Raw genomic sequence first — 14,316 nt, forward strand, 5'->3', positions numbered from 1 at the left:
ACCTTCCTAAAGGAGGACATGGGGCCTCTTGAAGAGCGTAGTGGTCTTGACCACCGACAAGGAGTGTGTCCCCCGTGCGCCCTGGGCAGGGCGGAGTCAGCTTCGGCCCCACTTCCACCCTCATCCCGGAGAGCCCAGGGAGCAGTGGGCATGGGGAGAAGGCTCTAGAACACCAGGTGGCCTCCTGCCGAGAGGGCCCTGCTGACCCCGCTCCCGCCGGCAGGGCCGCAGTATGGCACCGTGGAGAAGGCCTGGATGGCCGTCCTGACTGAGGCGGAGAGGGTGAGCGAGCTGCACCTGGAGGTCAAGGCCTCGCTGATGAACGAGGACTTCGAGAAGGTCAAGAACTGGCAGAAGGAGGCCTTCCACAAGCAGATGATGGGCAGCTTCAAGGAGTCCAAGGAGGCTGAGGATGGCTTCCGGAAGGCCCAGAAGCCCTGGGCCAAGAAGCTGAAAGAGGTGCCTTCACGCCCGCTGCCCACCCTCTTCCTCCTCCCCACCCTGCTCCCCAACCCGCCCCATCTCACCCACCCTGCTCCTTCCTCATTCACCCCCACCCCACCCCTTATCCATCCCACCCTGCTCCCTACCCACGCTCCTCACTCACCCCACCCTGCACCCCACCCCACCCACCCACATTCCTGCACCCTGCTCCCACTATTCACCACGCTCTCCACCCAGGCTCTTGGGGGGAAGGGGAGGGCCCTGCCACCTGCCCTCTCAGGCGCTCAGGCCTCACTCCCGAACCACCTCCTCCCTTCCCTCCTCGGCCACTCTTTCTCTGTGGCTCTGGGGCCATTTGTCTCCCGCCTGGGGCATGAGGCTCAAGAGTCCCATGCCGTGTCCTGCCCATGTCCACACTGCCAGGCACAGTGCGAGATGCAGACAGGGTGGGGGTGGGGGGTGCTGGCGGTGACTGCTGTTGGGTGGAGGTGGGGGGGGGTCACTCTAGGACCCAAGGGGCAGGTCCTACAGATGGGGACACCCTTAGAGAGGACAAGGTGGGCACTTGCTGTGGTTGGGCCTGGAGGAGGGTGCTGAGGCCGCGGTGGTGCCCGCAGGTGGAGGCGGCGAAGAAGGCGCACCACACAGCGTGCAAGGAAGAGAAGCTTGCCGTCTCCCGGGAGAGCAGCAGCAAGGCCGACCCGGCGCTCAACCCTGAGCAGCTGAAGAAGCTGCAGGACAAGGTGGAGAAATGCAAGCAAGACGTCTTCAAGGTGGGACCGCCCCCCCTCGCTGCCGCTCGCTCAGCTGTCCCCCCGCACCTGCTGGGACTCCGAGGTGGCCGGAACCAGGTCTGGGGAGAGGGGCGGGGCAGCTCGTATGGGGGCAAAGACCCACCCCCGGGACCCAGCCATGGCTGATTCGTCTGCACACTGTGGTCTTTGGTTTTGAAATCTGAGGCCTGAGACAGGAGGGGCTCATCCTGCCCTGGGGGGTCACAGGTGGGGGGTCACAGAGGCTTTGCCCAAAGGTGTTGGGGCCTGGCTCCCAGGTTGGGCAGGAGTTCTTGGTGGGCAAAGGTGGGAGTGCATCCCTGGGGTGCACAGGAGGCAGGGGGAGGGTCGCAAGCCAGCTCGGAGTGCTCCTGGGACCGTTGGCTTGCTGGGTCACAGCTCTTTAGCTGTGCTTGCTGCTCCCCAAGTGGCCAGTCTGCTTTTCAGTAAATCAGACACGTGGGTGTGGCCGGAAGAGGGCCGAGACCCAGGGCGCTGCCCCGAGGCTCCACTCCTTGGACACGAGCTTGCTAGGCACACCCCTGAGCCCGACCACCCTGGGGCTCCCTCCCGAGTAGTCAGCTGTGTGATTTAGAATACAGGGTGAGCTGCTGGCTGAGAACAGGGTGAAACCACAGGCCAGGAAGTGTGGTCAGAAATGTACAAGCACTAATTTTATCAGCTTTTTGAGTGGCGGCAGCCGATAGATAGCCACCGACACTGGGGCTTCGGGATATTCTGCACTCAGAACAGGTCCCCAGGCTTACCGCCCGCCCCTTTACAGAAAAGAAAAGGGGGGGAAAGAAATTACTCCGTGCCCCTTCCTGGCCATTAAAAATGTGGGCTCTAGCCCCTGGTCTAGGTTAAAGTGCAGGCACCTGCTTTTGAAAACACCCCCACACCCTTGTCTTTGCGGCACTGACCCAGAGGTGGTATCCGCCCGCTTTGGGAAACACTGGTTTAGAAAGTTAACTTCTAGCAGCCACAGTGGGGGACAGACAGACAGACACTGCAGAGGGGGCCGGACCGCCACAGGCCTGACCTCAAACCGGACGCAGGGTGGCCCCGCCAGTGACTGGGATGGCTCAAGCTCACGGCAGTGCTGCTTTTCAGAAGTGAACTGGTCAGAATGAAAACACCCCCCCAGAACTTGAGTGTACCCCCAAGAACTCCAGTGTACCCTGAGAACTAAAGTGACCCCCCCAGCCCCGCAGTTGTTGTTGGGTGCCACGGAGTCAGTTCCAGCCCTGGTGACCCCAGACACAACCGGAGGACACCCTGCCGGTCCTTGCGCCGCCCTTCCCTCACCGTGGCTCCTCTGCCAGCGCCCCTGATTGCAGCCACCGTGTCCGCCCCTCTCCTTGAGGGCCGTCCTCTTTTACCGCTGCGCCTCCGCTTTACCAAGCGCCATGCCCTGCTGCACGGACTGCCCTCTCCTGACAACTTGCCCAAAGGAGCTGGAGGAAGTCTTGTCGTCCTCGCCTCTAAGGGGCACTGTGGCTGTGTTCTTCCCAGACCGATGGCTGTGTCTTCTTGCCGTCCACGGTGCTTTGAGTGATTGATCCCTACCAGCACCGGCACTCCAATGCATGAGCTCTTCAGTCTCCCTCATTCCGTGTCCACCTGTCCCATGCCTGGGCGGACGGGGCGGGCGGGGGTGGGCGGTGGTATGTGTGGAGAGCCCATGGCTGGGCCAGGCGCACCTGAGGCCTCAAAGTCACCCCCTGGCTTTTCAACACCTGAAAGCAGGCCTGTGCAGCAGACCGACCAGTGTCCCGCGCAGTACCTGGCAATGTCCCACTGCTCCCCATGGGGTTTCCGGTGGCGGGTCCCTATCCATCGACTTCTTAGTCTGGAAGCTCCACCGAAGCCGCTTCACTCGGGGTGACCCTGCTGGCATCTGAAACACCAGGGTCATAGCCTCCAGCGCCAGCCACACACATGCCACCACAGTGGGACAGACGGGCAGACCAGCGGGGCTCCTGGCACAGAATGATGTGGACACGTGGCTGGACATGGGGTGCAGAGCAGGAGGGGACACTGACCAGAAGCAGCCGGAGGAGCGATAGCCACATCCCCCAGAACTCACCTTACGGCCACAGTGGGTCAGCGGGCCAGGCAGGCACCAGAGAGCCCACTCACCACTCGGCTGGCTGGTTCCGCTCCCTGCTCCCCGGTCCTACCATCTGAGTGAGCAAGGACACTGGTTTTCAACCCAGACGCTGGCAGTTAGTGATCAAGCTCTTTACCCGGTGCCGGCCAGCCAGTTAGACTCTTGGGAACCCCGTGGGACAGAGTAGAATCGCTCCTTAGGGGTCCTGAGCCCATAAATCTCCAGGAGCGGAAGCCCCCTCGCTGTCCCGCAGATCGAGTGATTGGTCGGCAGAAAAGGATGACCTTGCCATTAACAGCACAACGCTGACCCTCTGCCCCACCAGGGCTCCCGGTGACCCTGGTTGACTAAACCACGTCTGTCTGAGCACACGCCTGGCCGGTGCTCACACTCACAGGCAGACACTGCTCAGCGGGCCCGAGAGTGCAGCCTGCAGCCCTGCAGCGTCTGAGAGGTTAACTTCCTTCACTCAGCCTGCCCTTGAACTCCTCTGCACCTGCCCCCTGGCCTGGAAACAGAGTATCCCCCCCACCCCCCCTTAGCCTCCTCCACCTCCTCTCACCCTGCCCCCCCCAGGTGCGTGGGTCCCCCCAGACTGGCCCCGGGCCCGCGCGGGAGCTCACCTGTCCTGTGCTGCCCCCTCCCCGCAGACCAAGGAGAAGTACGAGAAGGCGCTGGCAGAGCTGGACGCGGGCACGCCGCAGTACATGGAGAACATGGAGCAGGTGTTCGAGCAGTGCCAGCAGTCCGAGGAGAAGCGCCTGCGGTTCTTCCGGGAGGTTCTACTGGAGGTCCAGAAGCACCTGGATCTGTCCACCGTGCCCAGGTATGTCCCTTGGCGCTGACCAGCATGGCTCAGGCAGCCAGTGGGAGGAACAGCCCAGCTCCACCATGGGCCGAGGCTGAGGGCAGACAGGCGGGCAGCTCTCCTCCTGTACGGCTGTGATGCCCACCGTCCCACCCGGGATGCACACAGCTGGTGGAGCGACCGCATGGGCGAAACGTAAACTGTGGGGTCTATAGACACTGATGACCCTGGACCACAAGTGCCCCGGACACCGCTCTTGGGCTGGCAAGGCCTGCTTTCTCAGTGGTACCCGCAGGCATGCCCCGCACGGTCCTCAGCCTCTCTCTGCCACATGACCCCTCGGCCTCTGCCCTGTGGGGGCAGAGTGCGTGATAATGCTTCTCCGCCAGCAATACTAACAAGTGCCCGTGGGCACTCTGCGCCACCAGCAACCTCATCCCAGAGGCCCTCAGTGGGTCAGCACACCTAGCTCCCCCAGGACACCATCTTGTGCAGTTCTGTGCTCCCCTCCCTTTGGATCCGGACCCTTCTGTGGGCTCACGGATCAAGGTGCTCTGTGGCCTCCCCGTGGCTCCTATGGGGTTGCTGGCCAGGAGCAAAGCTTGCTCGGCCTCCCCTGGTTTCAGGAGCGGGGCTTCCTGCACAGTGTCCACCTGTCCCCCTCTGTGCACATCAGGGCTAACTGACCACCCACTTGGGGGGGCTGTGGGCCCTCGTGTCAGCTGGTGGCAGCGGGGGCAGGGTGAGTGATGGGGCTCCCACCTCCCTCTGTGGTACAGCTACAGAAACATCTACCGAGATCTGGAGCAGAGCATCAAGGTGGCAGACGCCGTGGAGGACCTCAGGTGGTTCCGAGCCAATCACGGGCCGGGCATGTCCATGAACTGGCCGCAGTTTGAGGTAAGAGCCACCGGGCCCACGGAGCTTCCTCGAGACGGCCTTTGTGAGTGTCCCAGATGTGGAACGGGCAGCCTGTCCACCAGCCACGTGGGTGTTCACACCGACACTGAGTGGGTGGCCTGTCCATCGGCCACATGGGTGTTCACACCAGACACTGAGTGGGTGGCCTGTCCACCGGCCACTTGGTGTTCACACCAGATACAGAGCGGGCAGCCTGTCCACTGGCCATGTGGGTGTTCACAGGCCCTGGGGTCCTGGGTATGACAGCCGGGCCCCTAAGCCTGGTGGGAGTGGCAGCTGAGCGTGTCCGACTATGGGCACGGGAGAGGCTGCCGTGCACACTGGCCCTGGTGGCCACAGGTGGAGGCAGCCCCATGTGCGCCCTGTGTACCCCGCCTCCGGGCTCCGTAGGGTCAGGTAGCACCTCCAGCCAGTTTGGCTTTGGGATGAGCTGCCCTTGTCTGTTTCTGTGACTCTGGACCGACCAGTATCCTGTTCTTCTAAAATGCAAGGGCTTAGGCCCCACGGGGCTTTCGCAGCCTCAGGCTGGGTCACCAGGCCACCTGCCCCGCAGTGGTCTCCGCAGGAAGGGGCTGGTCAGCTCCAGGGTCAGTGTGGGGAGGGGCTCTGTGGGTCGGAGCCTACAGTTGCTGTGTGGGATTATTGCTGAGGCAGAGCCTCCGCCCTGTTGTGACTAAGCAGGGGAGGCGGCAGCATGTGGCCTGGGCAGACGTGGCAGCTGTTGTTAAGCCCACCAAGTGGGACCCTTTGTGGTTCCCTCTCTTGCAGGTCTGCCACCCCTGGGCACTCCCGGCAACGCTGGGGGTCCCTGCAGCCCCTGCGGCTGCCTGCTTCCACAGAGGATGGGGGAAAGCAGGGCCAGGCCCCTGAGTCAGGGAGGCCTTGGGCGGCTGCTGAGGACATGGGCTTAGGCCCGCCCGCCCTCCCTCGGGCACACAGCTGGGGTCCAGCCCTGCTCGGGGCCGTGGCGGGTGCTCTGGGGAGCGGGGCGGGGTCCCGTGTAGTGCTGCTGGTGCGTGGAGGGGCTGGCCTCACACACACGAGCAGGGCCTGTGTGACTTCTCTGACAAGGTCGTTGCTTTTTTCCATGCGGCAAGGACGAAGTGAGTCTCTGCTTCACAGCCAACTCGCGGAGCCCCCAGTGCGTGCAGTGAGTGTGTGTACTGTGTGTACTGTGTGTGCGCATGTGAGGGCGTGCTTCTCAGCCTGGTGTGGGACATCCGTGCACGCAGCCTGGTGTGGGGAGTGTGTGTGTGTGGGGGGTGTTTTTCGGCCTGGTGTGTAACGTGTGTGCAGGTGTTGCTTCTCAGCTTGGTGGGCCCCCAGTGTGGTAGTTGTGAGTGTGTGTGCTTGTTGTTTGTCTGCGTCCCGGCTAGCCGGTGTTCCTCCACAGCTCGGGGGTCACCAGCGGCCCTTCCTTCATTCAGGTCGCCCTGGTGTGGGTCACTGCCAGGCTTGGGAGCCCACCATGGGGATTCTAGTTTCCTTCTCAGCCACCTGGGATGTTAGGGGCCCCGGGTGTACCCTCGGGAGCTCCGGTGGCCCCACCTGTAGGTGGGCACATGTGGTTCTAGGCCGGCTCTTGACAGTGGGCTTCCCTGGGCAGGAGTGACTGAGGCCTGGCGTTAGCTGCAGCCCTTGCTCAGTTGGGGACAAAGGGCACAAGTGGAGAGGCCCTTCAGTATGTGAGGCCAAGGCTGCTGCCCCCCGAACTCCTGAGGGGGGCTGCTCTGTCCCCTGGAGGCCTGAGGGACTCTGGCTGCCATCAGCCTCAGCAGCGCCCCCTGTCCTGTCCTGAGGGAGCCCCCAAGTCCCTGGGCTGGGGTGTAGGACTGGTGTCAGCCCTGTCCTGCCCCGGTGTCAGAGCCTGCACCTCCAGGAGGCTGGGGGTGGGGGGTGGGTGGGTGAGGGCTCTCTTTGCCAATGGCCTCAGGTGTTGCCGTCAGTTAGAGGGGTGGGGTGGGGTAGTGGGTGCCTGAGGCCCGAGGTCTGGGCGACGGACCAAGATGTGGCGCTTAGACACGGGGCTCAGCATCCCCAGCCATGCCAGCAGAAGGGTGGCTGGCCTGGTGTCCTACATGCATGTGCTTCCAGTAAATCAGCTTCTCAACTTCTCTCCCGGGCACCTGTCACCCAGGAGTGGTCCGCAGACCTGAACCGGACACTGAGCCGGCGAGAGAAGAAGAAGGCAGCTGATGGCGTCACCCTGACGGGCATCAACCAAACGGGCGACCAGTCCCTGCAGAACAAGCATAGCAGGTGAGTCCTGCGGGCACCTGGGAGCAGCCCATGGTGCCCTGCAGGAGCCCAGAGGCAGCCTCCTGGAAGTTTCCTGGGTGCCAGACGTCGGGGGAGCACAGCCCCTGGGTATCTCTGGGGAGGCTCACCTTTTTGCCTGGCTCTGAGCTGCATCCGTGCACCAGGCCCAGGCGTGGCAAGCTCGTGCCAGGTGGTGATGGCCGCCCCGAGAGGGTTCCTCTGGGCGTAGGCTCGGGTCTTGGAGGTCTGCCCCTACCTGCTGTGCTGCCTGAGCAGGACAGGACAAGGCAGGGTCATAGGCCACCTCGTGACCGAACGTGTTGGCGATGTCCAGCCTCATGGTTCGCTGATGAAAGGGTATATGGATGGAAGAGGCGGGGATGGGGGTCGGGAGTCGTCATATGTGCTGGGCGAGGCCTCCCTCTGCCTTCCGGAACTCAGCCCTCCACGGCCACTTCCTGGAAGCCTTCTCTGCCCACAGGCCTGGTTCCCTGGGCGACAAGGGCCAGCTTGACTCAGCACAAGGCCTGGGCACAGGGCCACTCAGCACCACCTAGTGGTCAGGCCCAGCACCAGCGTCTGCCAGGAAAGCACCCCAGGGAGGAGGGCCTGGCGGTCTCCCACAGGCGGTCTGGGGCTTCTCCCTCCAGTTCCAGCCAGCCTGGCGGGCCTGCAGTGGGCACTCATGGACGGAGTTGCCTGGACACACTCTCTCTGCTGCGCCGCGTACGGGTGCCTTTCTCCCTTCCAGAGAGGATTCTGCTGGTCCCAGATGACAGGCTGCCGAAGGCACTTCAGGGGCCAGAGAGCTCAGGCCCGGGGCTGCGGCTGGTGGATGGGAATCTGGGGATCTGGTTTTCTCGCAGGCCTGGGCCGCCTGTCTGCTACCCAGAGTGGGGACTCCTCCGCCCCACGGCGCAGCTCGGGCCTGAGTACAGGGGCTCCCCATGGCGTGGCTCTGAAAGCTTCTCTCTCTCTCTCTCTCTCTCTCTCTCTCTCTCTCTCCCACTAGCAGCCTTAGCGTCGCCAGCAACCCCACCCAGTCCTCCCAGTCCCAGTCCAGCAGCTACAACCCCTTCGAGGAGGAGGACGACACGGGGAGCACAGTCAGCGAGAAGGAGGACGGGAAGGCCAAAAAGTGGGTGAACAGAAGCTTCCCCCTCCCTCTCTCTCCATGTCCAGGGCGCTCAGCCTTGGGGGGCTCTCAGCCGGGACTCTTGTGGGGGGTGCACCGCTAACACTCTGCTGACGCTTTGTCTCTCTGCCTGCACACCCCCCCGCCAAGGCCCTGGGACTGCACCTCAGGAGGACAGCAGCCTGTGGGTGCCCCGAGCGGGTCCTGCCGGGGGCATCTCCCTGCTCCGGGCTCGGCCCCTTCAGAAGGGTCCGCGGTCCTCCCCCGGCTGAGGTGCCCATGTCCACTGCTTTCTCACAGCGTGAGCAGCTACGAGAAGACCCAGCCCTACCCTGCGGACTGGTCGGACGACGAGTCGAACAACCCGTTCTCCTCCACGGACGCCAACGGGGACTCCAACCCCTTTGAGGAGGACGCCACGTCGGTGCCCGGGGTGCGGGTGCGGGCCCTGTACGACTATGAAGGGCAGGAGCATGACGAACTGAGCTTCAAGGCGGGTAGGTGGGCCGGCCTTGCCCAGCGCATCTGTGTGTGTATGTGTGTGTGTGTGTGTGTATGGAGGCGTCCCCAGTTTCGTCCGTTTCCTCCTGGCGTCGTTTTGTGGGCCTTTAGCTCCCTCATGTCAAACGTGGCAGATGCTCGCTGCCAAACAGAAAGCAAAGCGGGGCACCGGGCCACGTGGACAGGGACCCGGCAGAAAGCCAAGCCAGACCCAGAAGAGGACCGGGGACAAGCGATGGCGTGCTGATGTCAGACAGCTCTAGGCTGAAAGCAGGGAATGCCTGTGTTTAATTGGTGACGCAGAGGCGCTCGACTGTGCAGGTCATGACACACTGTGGACTTCATGAGCAGCCGGACCGCCAGGAGACTCGTGCTCCCACGAGGAGCCTGTGTCCGGAGGCCAGGAGGGTCCAAGGGGGATGTTACCTGTTTGACAATCAGGGACAGCGTGCATCGGGGTGGTGTCCCGTCACCGTCCTTATTCAGGCCATCAGCTCGGCCGAGAATTTGAGGAGCGGGGCTCCTGGAGGAGGAAACAGCAGGAGGACCGGAGGAAGGCTCCCTCACCACGTGCAGCAGTGGGATGACAGCCCTACTCGCCGAAATTGAAGAGGACTCAAAGCACTCCCCGGTGAAGCCCAAACACTCCAGCGATATAACCAGACCCCTCGAGGGAAGGTGTCCTGAGAGCTGGAGGTTCAGGAAGGTGGTCTCAGGGGACCCCAAGGTCAGCTGGCACCTCGTCCACAAAAGCCAAGTGTTGTAGGTCCTACTTTGGTGTGAGCAACGACTGAGTCTTTAACGCCGTGATGAAAATCTAAGATGCGGAAGCAGTGAGTCCAGTGGACTCACAGACCATGCGAACATCCGCGTCCACCACCCTGAGACCAGAAGAACTAGATGGTGCCCGGCTCCCGCCACCAACTGCTCTCAAAGAGACGGCTTTAGAAGGTCCTAGGTGGCATGGGGGGACATGTGAGACAAAGATGCAGAATTTGAAAAAACAAGCTCGCTAGTTGGATGGAAGTTAGCAGGACCCCTGAGACGGGCCCCTCAGTCACCCCTCAGGTCTGGAAGAGAACTCACCAATGGCTCAGTTTTCAGCCACACGACGGGTCTGTACGAGGTACTACCACACTAGCGAGGTACACACACCGTGGAACAGTCCACCACTTGTCACCAAGGGATGGGGGTGGGGGACAGCGATCAATCAGGACAACATGCAGCGGGTCGGGCGAGGGGGAGGACTGGGACCGGTAGCTCACAGGGAGGAAATGAGACGACGTTGCCTCGTGGAACGGAGCACAGGCTCCACCAGCCTCCACCCAGTTGTGCAGAAAATTGTTTAAAAAAACAAACAATGGCAGCCTTCTGTCGGGGTGGCACCTCAAATGTTAAGGAAACAAAACCCCTCACAGCTGGACCAATGAGCAACCTCAGAGGGGGCAATGAGGGGCACGGCCACAGATCTCTCCGTCCTTGGATCCATCGTCAACCCCCAGAGACGCCACAGTCACGGAATCCAATGACCTCTGCACCGGTCACCTCTGCTGCAGCCCACCCCTGCAGCGGTTAGGAGCAAAGGCGGCACGTGCAGGACGCACGCCCTGGTGCTTTTCAACCACCTAACGTGTATTTTGCCTGTCGTGGACCCACATTCAGTGCCCAGGGAGCGGCAGTCGCGAGCACACGATGCATTGCTTTGGGTCAGTCTGCGGCTCGAGACCTCTCCAGAGTGCCAGAGAGCCAGGCTGCTGCTGCTGCTTTGAGCACTCGCGTGCACCTGACCCAAGCCAGGGTCTTGCCGATGGCCTCCCTTCCGTGTGGAAGCTGGACAGTGAATAAGGAAGCCCCAGGAAGAACCGGTGCCTTTGAACGGTGGTGCTGGAGAAGAATATTGAAAGGACCGTGGACTGCTGAAAGGACACGCCAATCTGTCTTGCAAGAGGTAAGGCCAGGATGCTCCTCGGAGGCCAGGAGGGCAAGACTTCGTCCCACGTGCTTTGGACCTGTTGTCAGGCGAGCCCTGTCCCTGGGGAAAGACGTCCTGCTTGGTGAAGCGGAGGGGCAGCGAAAGAAAAGGCCCTGGACAAGATGGACTGACCCAGCGCTCGAAACGGTTGCATGGCGGGTGCCGGCCAGGCAGTGTTCCGTTCTGTGGGCCCCCGGCCTCGGGGAGTCGGCACCGACTTGACTGCGAACGAAGTGTGATGCCTTCAGCTGGCGGTGCTGGCAGCGCTGAGTTACCTGTCTCGTAGACTGCCAGACGCACCCGCCCGAGGTCTTGGAAGAAATGCAGGCAGGGTGCTCCTCAGGAGCCAGGTTGGTGAGACTCGGCCTCACGGACTTTGGACACGTTCTCAGAAGAACCAGGTCCTGAAGAAGGACATCGTGCGGCCGTGAGAACATGGACGGCCCAAGCAGACGCAGCGATTGTGGGGAGGGGCTGAGGTGTGTAGGGTTGTGATCAGTGGGAACCGATGCAGGAACCCCCACCGGGCTCCCCGGAGGCACGGGGGTTAAGTGTTTCGTCGCTACCTGGGAGGTCAGTGAGTTGGAGCCCACCTTGCTCCAGCTGGGTCTCTGGAGGATCGGGGTTCTCTGACAGGCAAACAGACGCTTGGCCCACAGCACACACAGCCCTGGGGGAGGTTCCAGAGCGAGGCCACTGGGCATTAGCCCCGAGGTCGGTGCTGCGGACAGGATGACAGACATGACAGACGTCCACCCCCGCCCCTCCGGCCCATACTTCTCATCTGGCAGACGAGACAGACTCCCTGCCACTGTGCAGTCCTGACTCACGGGGACTCTAGAGGGCAAGGTAGACAGCCCACTACCCGTGGGGTCCCAAGGCCATTAACCTGTCCAGAAACAGAGTGCCTCATCTTGCTCTCGTAAAGCAGCTGGTGGATTCGAACTGCTGACCTTGCAGTTAGCAGCTTAGCTGTTAATCTGCACCATCCCCCGAGCTCCTGGAAGGGGAGAGGGTGAGTCAGCAAAGACACACCGGTCACTACAAAGGCTGTGAGAGACAAGGCAACCAGCGGATGACCCCAGGGGGAGGAAGGACACAGGAGGAGGGCAGGCACCCAGTCCGTAGGGCCAACCCCACGTCACCGTGGTGTGGGCCACACTAATCTTGAGGTCCCACAACGGCCCCTCTGATGACGTAGCGACTTAAGTACAATTTACTGCTGTGGGTCATGGGCCCGTGCACCCCTGCTGCTCCCCACTAGACTGAACTTCTCGGGGCTCCAAAACCAGGTCTGGGCCGAGAGTGGCGGGGCCGGCTCTCTGACTCGTCACCTTGTGCTTCTCTGTCCTGCAGGGGACGAGCTGACCAAGATAGAGGATGAGGATGAGCAGGGCTGGTGCAAGGGACGCTTGGACAGTGGAGAGGTTGGCCTGTACCCAGCGAACTACGTCGAGGCGATCCAGTGACCGGGGTCGGTGGGCAGGCTGGAGGCGGGGGCCAGAGACTGCTGCCCCTGGAGTTCCGTTAGCCCGTGGCCCTGGGCAGCAGCACCTTCACGCGTCCCCCGGCAGCCATGTGGGGCGCCCACTCCTCCCGCGGACGATGATGGTTCCGTCGCTCCGGCTTCACAGTGTCCCCCCCCAGAGGTGGACGAGCTGGTCACCTCACCCAGGATGCAGCCCTTCCCAAAGCACGCCCGGAGCTGCCCGAGCTCAGGACAAAGTATAGCCGACGTGGCCCTGCTCGCTGGCTTCTGGGCCTCCTTTGCCTGTCCTGCCCCACACCCGCTCCTAGTCGGCTGCTGATTCCCATAGCCCTGGCCAGCCGGCCACCTCCCACTCACACGAACAAATTCACGTGCCATTTTCTGATTGGAGATTGGGAGGTTTCTTTTAATTTGAAGGCTCCGTCCATGTATGCCCCTCCCCCCCTTTAAAAAATAGACCTGCTTTTCCACACTCATTCATTCTTAAATTATGGCTTAGATTGGCGTGTGCCAGTCTTGATGAAAAGGCCCGTTCCCCCCTGGCCCCACTGCTGGCCACAGGAGGTGTCGCCCATGTGGGTGGATGGATGGAGGTGGGGGCTGCTTGTGGTGGATCTTCTAGCCCCGGAGGAACCTGGGCTGCAGCTCAGAAGTCTCCTGCATTGGACTTGCCGAAGCTGCCATAGTTAAACTTTTTTCTCTGCCCCCCTCCCGCCCCCGCCCCTTCCTTGCACTCGACTCTCCTGCCCGTTAACCGTTCTGTCTGATTTGGAAGGCAAAACACAAGACGGCTACTTCTGTGTAAAACCAGAAGGCGTCTTCTGCCAGCCCACCCCGGCTCAGTGTAAATCTGTAAATATTTGGTATTCAGAGAATCCTAAAAGAGTTTGTCTGCCGAGCTCACGAGAGTGGGTGGCCACCGGCAGATGGCTTCATGCGTCGTACACCGCTCGAAGCCCACGACCTTGGTGCAGGAGTCTAGCTTTGTTGAGAAGTCAAGTCCACGCCGGCCAGTTCAGGGCCAGCGTCTGAGTCCTTTCTGTAGCAGAACACTGTAAACATGCCCCCCACCCCCCGAGCCTGCCGAGCAGCTGCACATCCCCCAGTCACAAAAGGCCGTGTCTGGCCCATGGGACCAGGGTCCCCCAAGGCCCCCCGAGCGGGCAGAGGTGCGTACCGGAAATGCTGCTGTGATCCGGCAGGAGGGGAACCCAGTCTGACCCCTGCGGTGGCTGCCGCTGCCACCAGCTCTGCCCGGACGGACACCGTTTCCAGTGAGAGCGAGGCCGTGCTTGGAAATGAATGTGAGCTCGTGTTTGCCGCGAGAACTGACCAACCGACCCCGCGCCTGCGCTGCAGGTTTACCCCAAACTGCCACGTCTCCCTAGTCCAGGCGTTTATTCAGAGGGTAGAGTATTTTAGCAAATCAATAAACAGTTGATCTCATGAGCGTGGACCTCTTTCCTGAAGGGATGCCCCATCACCGACAACGGCAGGTACCTGTGTCCCCAGCATGGCCTGGGCCAGGCTGCAGGACCCCTGCCAACATCTCAGGGCCCTGTGCCCCCTGCCACTCCCCGCCCCCCAAGTCACATTCCAAAACTGATTTGACCTACTTGCTCCCCACCCTACAACTAAAAACCTCTGTACCATAGCCCCTAATCCAGGATAAAGTATAGGTATCTGCTTTTGTGCCATCTCCCATGTTGGGAAACGGTGCTCTAGAGTGTGGGGTTCCCCTCTCCCCAAAACATGCTATACAGCCTGGCTTCACCTTGGTGGGCTTCTCCCTGGTGGACTTGCCCCTGGTGACTCCCTCCCTGCCACATCACTGTTGGATGCTCACCAGCTGCTGTTCAGGGTGGACAGCCACCAGTCTGACCTCAAGACCCTGAGTGCTC

The 14,316-nt window shown here is 61.9% G+C and overlaps 1 protein-coding gene across 3 annotated transcripts in view; it reads left to right on the forward strand.

The window, feature by feature from the left end:
- PACSIN2 (protein kinase C and casein kinase substrate in neurons 2) overlaps positions 1 to 13,861 on the forward strand; it is a 93,497-nt gene extending 79,636 nt beyond the window's left edge. For 2 of the 3 annotated variants that reach the window (XM_075553529.1, XM_075553530.1), the window contains exons 4-11: positions 224 to 459; positions 1,062 to 1,217; positions 3,981 to 4,156; positions 4,918 to 5,038; positions 7,197 to 7,318; positions 8,331 to 8,456; positions 8,754 to 8,950; positions 12,283 to 13,861. In XM_075553529.1, the coding sequence (XP_075409644.1) occupies positions 224 to 459; positions 1,062 to 1,217; positions 3,981 to 4,156; positions 4,918 to 5,038; positions 7,197 to 7,318; positions 8,331 to 8,456; positions 8,754 to 8,950; positions 12,283 to 12,395 (1,247 nt within the window). In that variant the 3' untranslated portion in view covers positions 12,396 to 13,861. The remainder of the gene's footprint in view (positions 1 to 223; positions 460 to 1,061; positions 1,218 to 3,980; positions 4,157 to 4,917; positions 5,039 to 7,196; positions 7,319 to 8,330; positions 8,457 to 8,753; positions 8,951 to 12,282) is intronic. The other variant, XM_075553531.1, reaches the window with a different exon arrangement.
- Positions 13,862 to 14,316: the final 455 nt, after the last annotated feature.

The sequence above is a fragment of the Tenrec ecaudatus genome, chromosome 6 (assembly GCF_050624435.1).
Source record: "Tenrec ecaudatus isolate mTenEca1 chromosome 6, mTenEca1.hap1, whole genome shotgun sequence".
Lineage (NCBI taxonomy): Eukaryota > Metazoa > Chordata > Mammalia > Afrosoricida > Tenrecidae > Tenrec > Tenrec ecaudatus.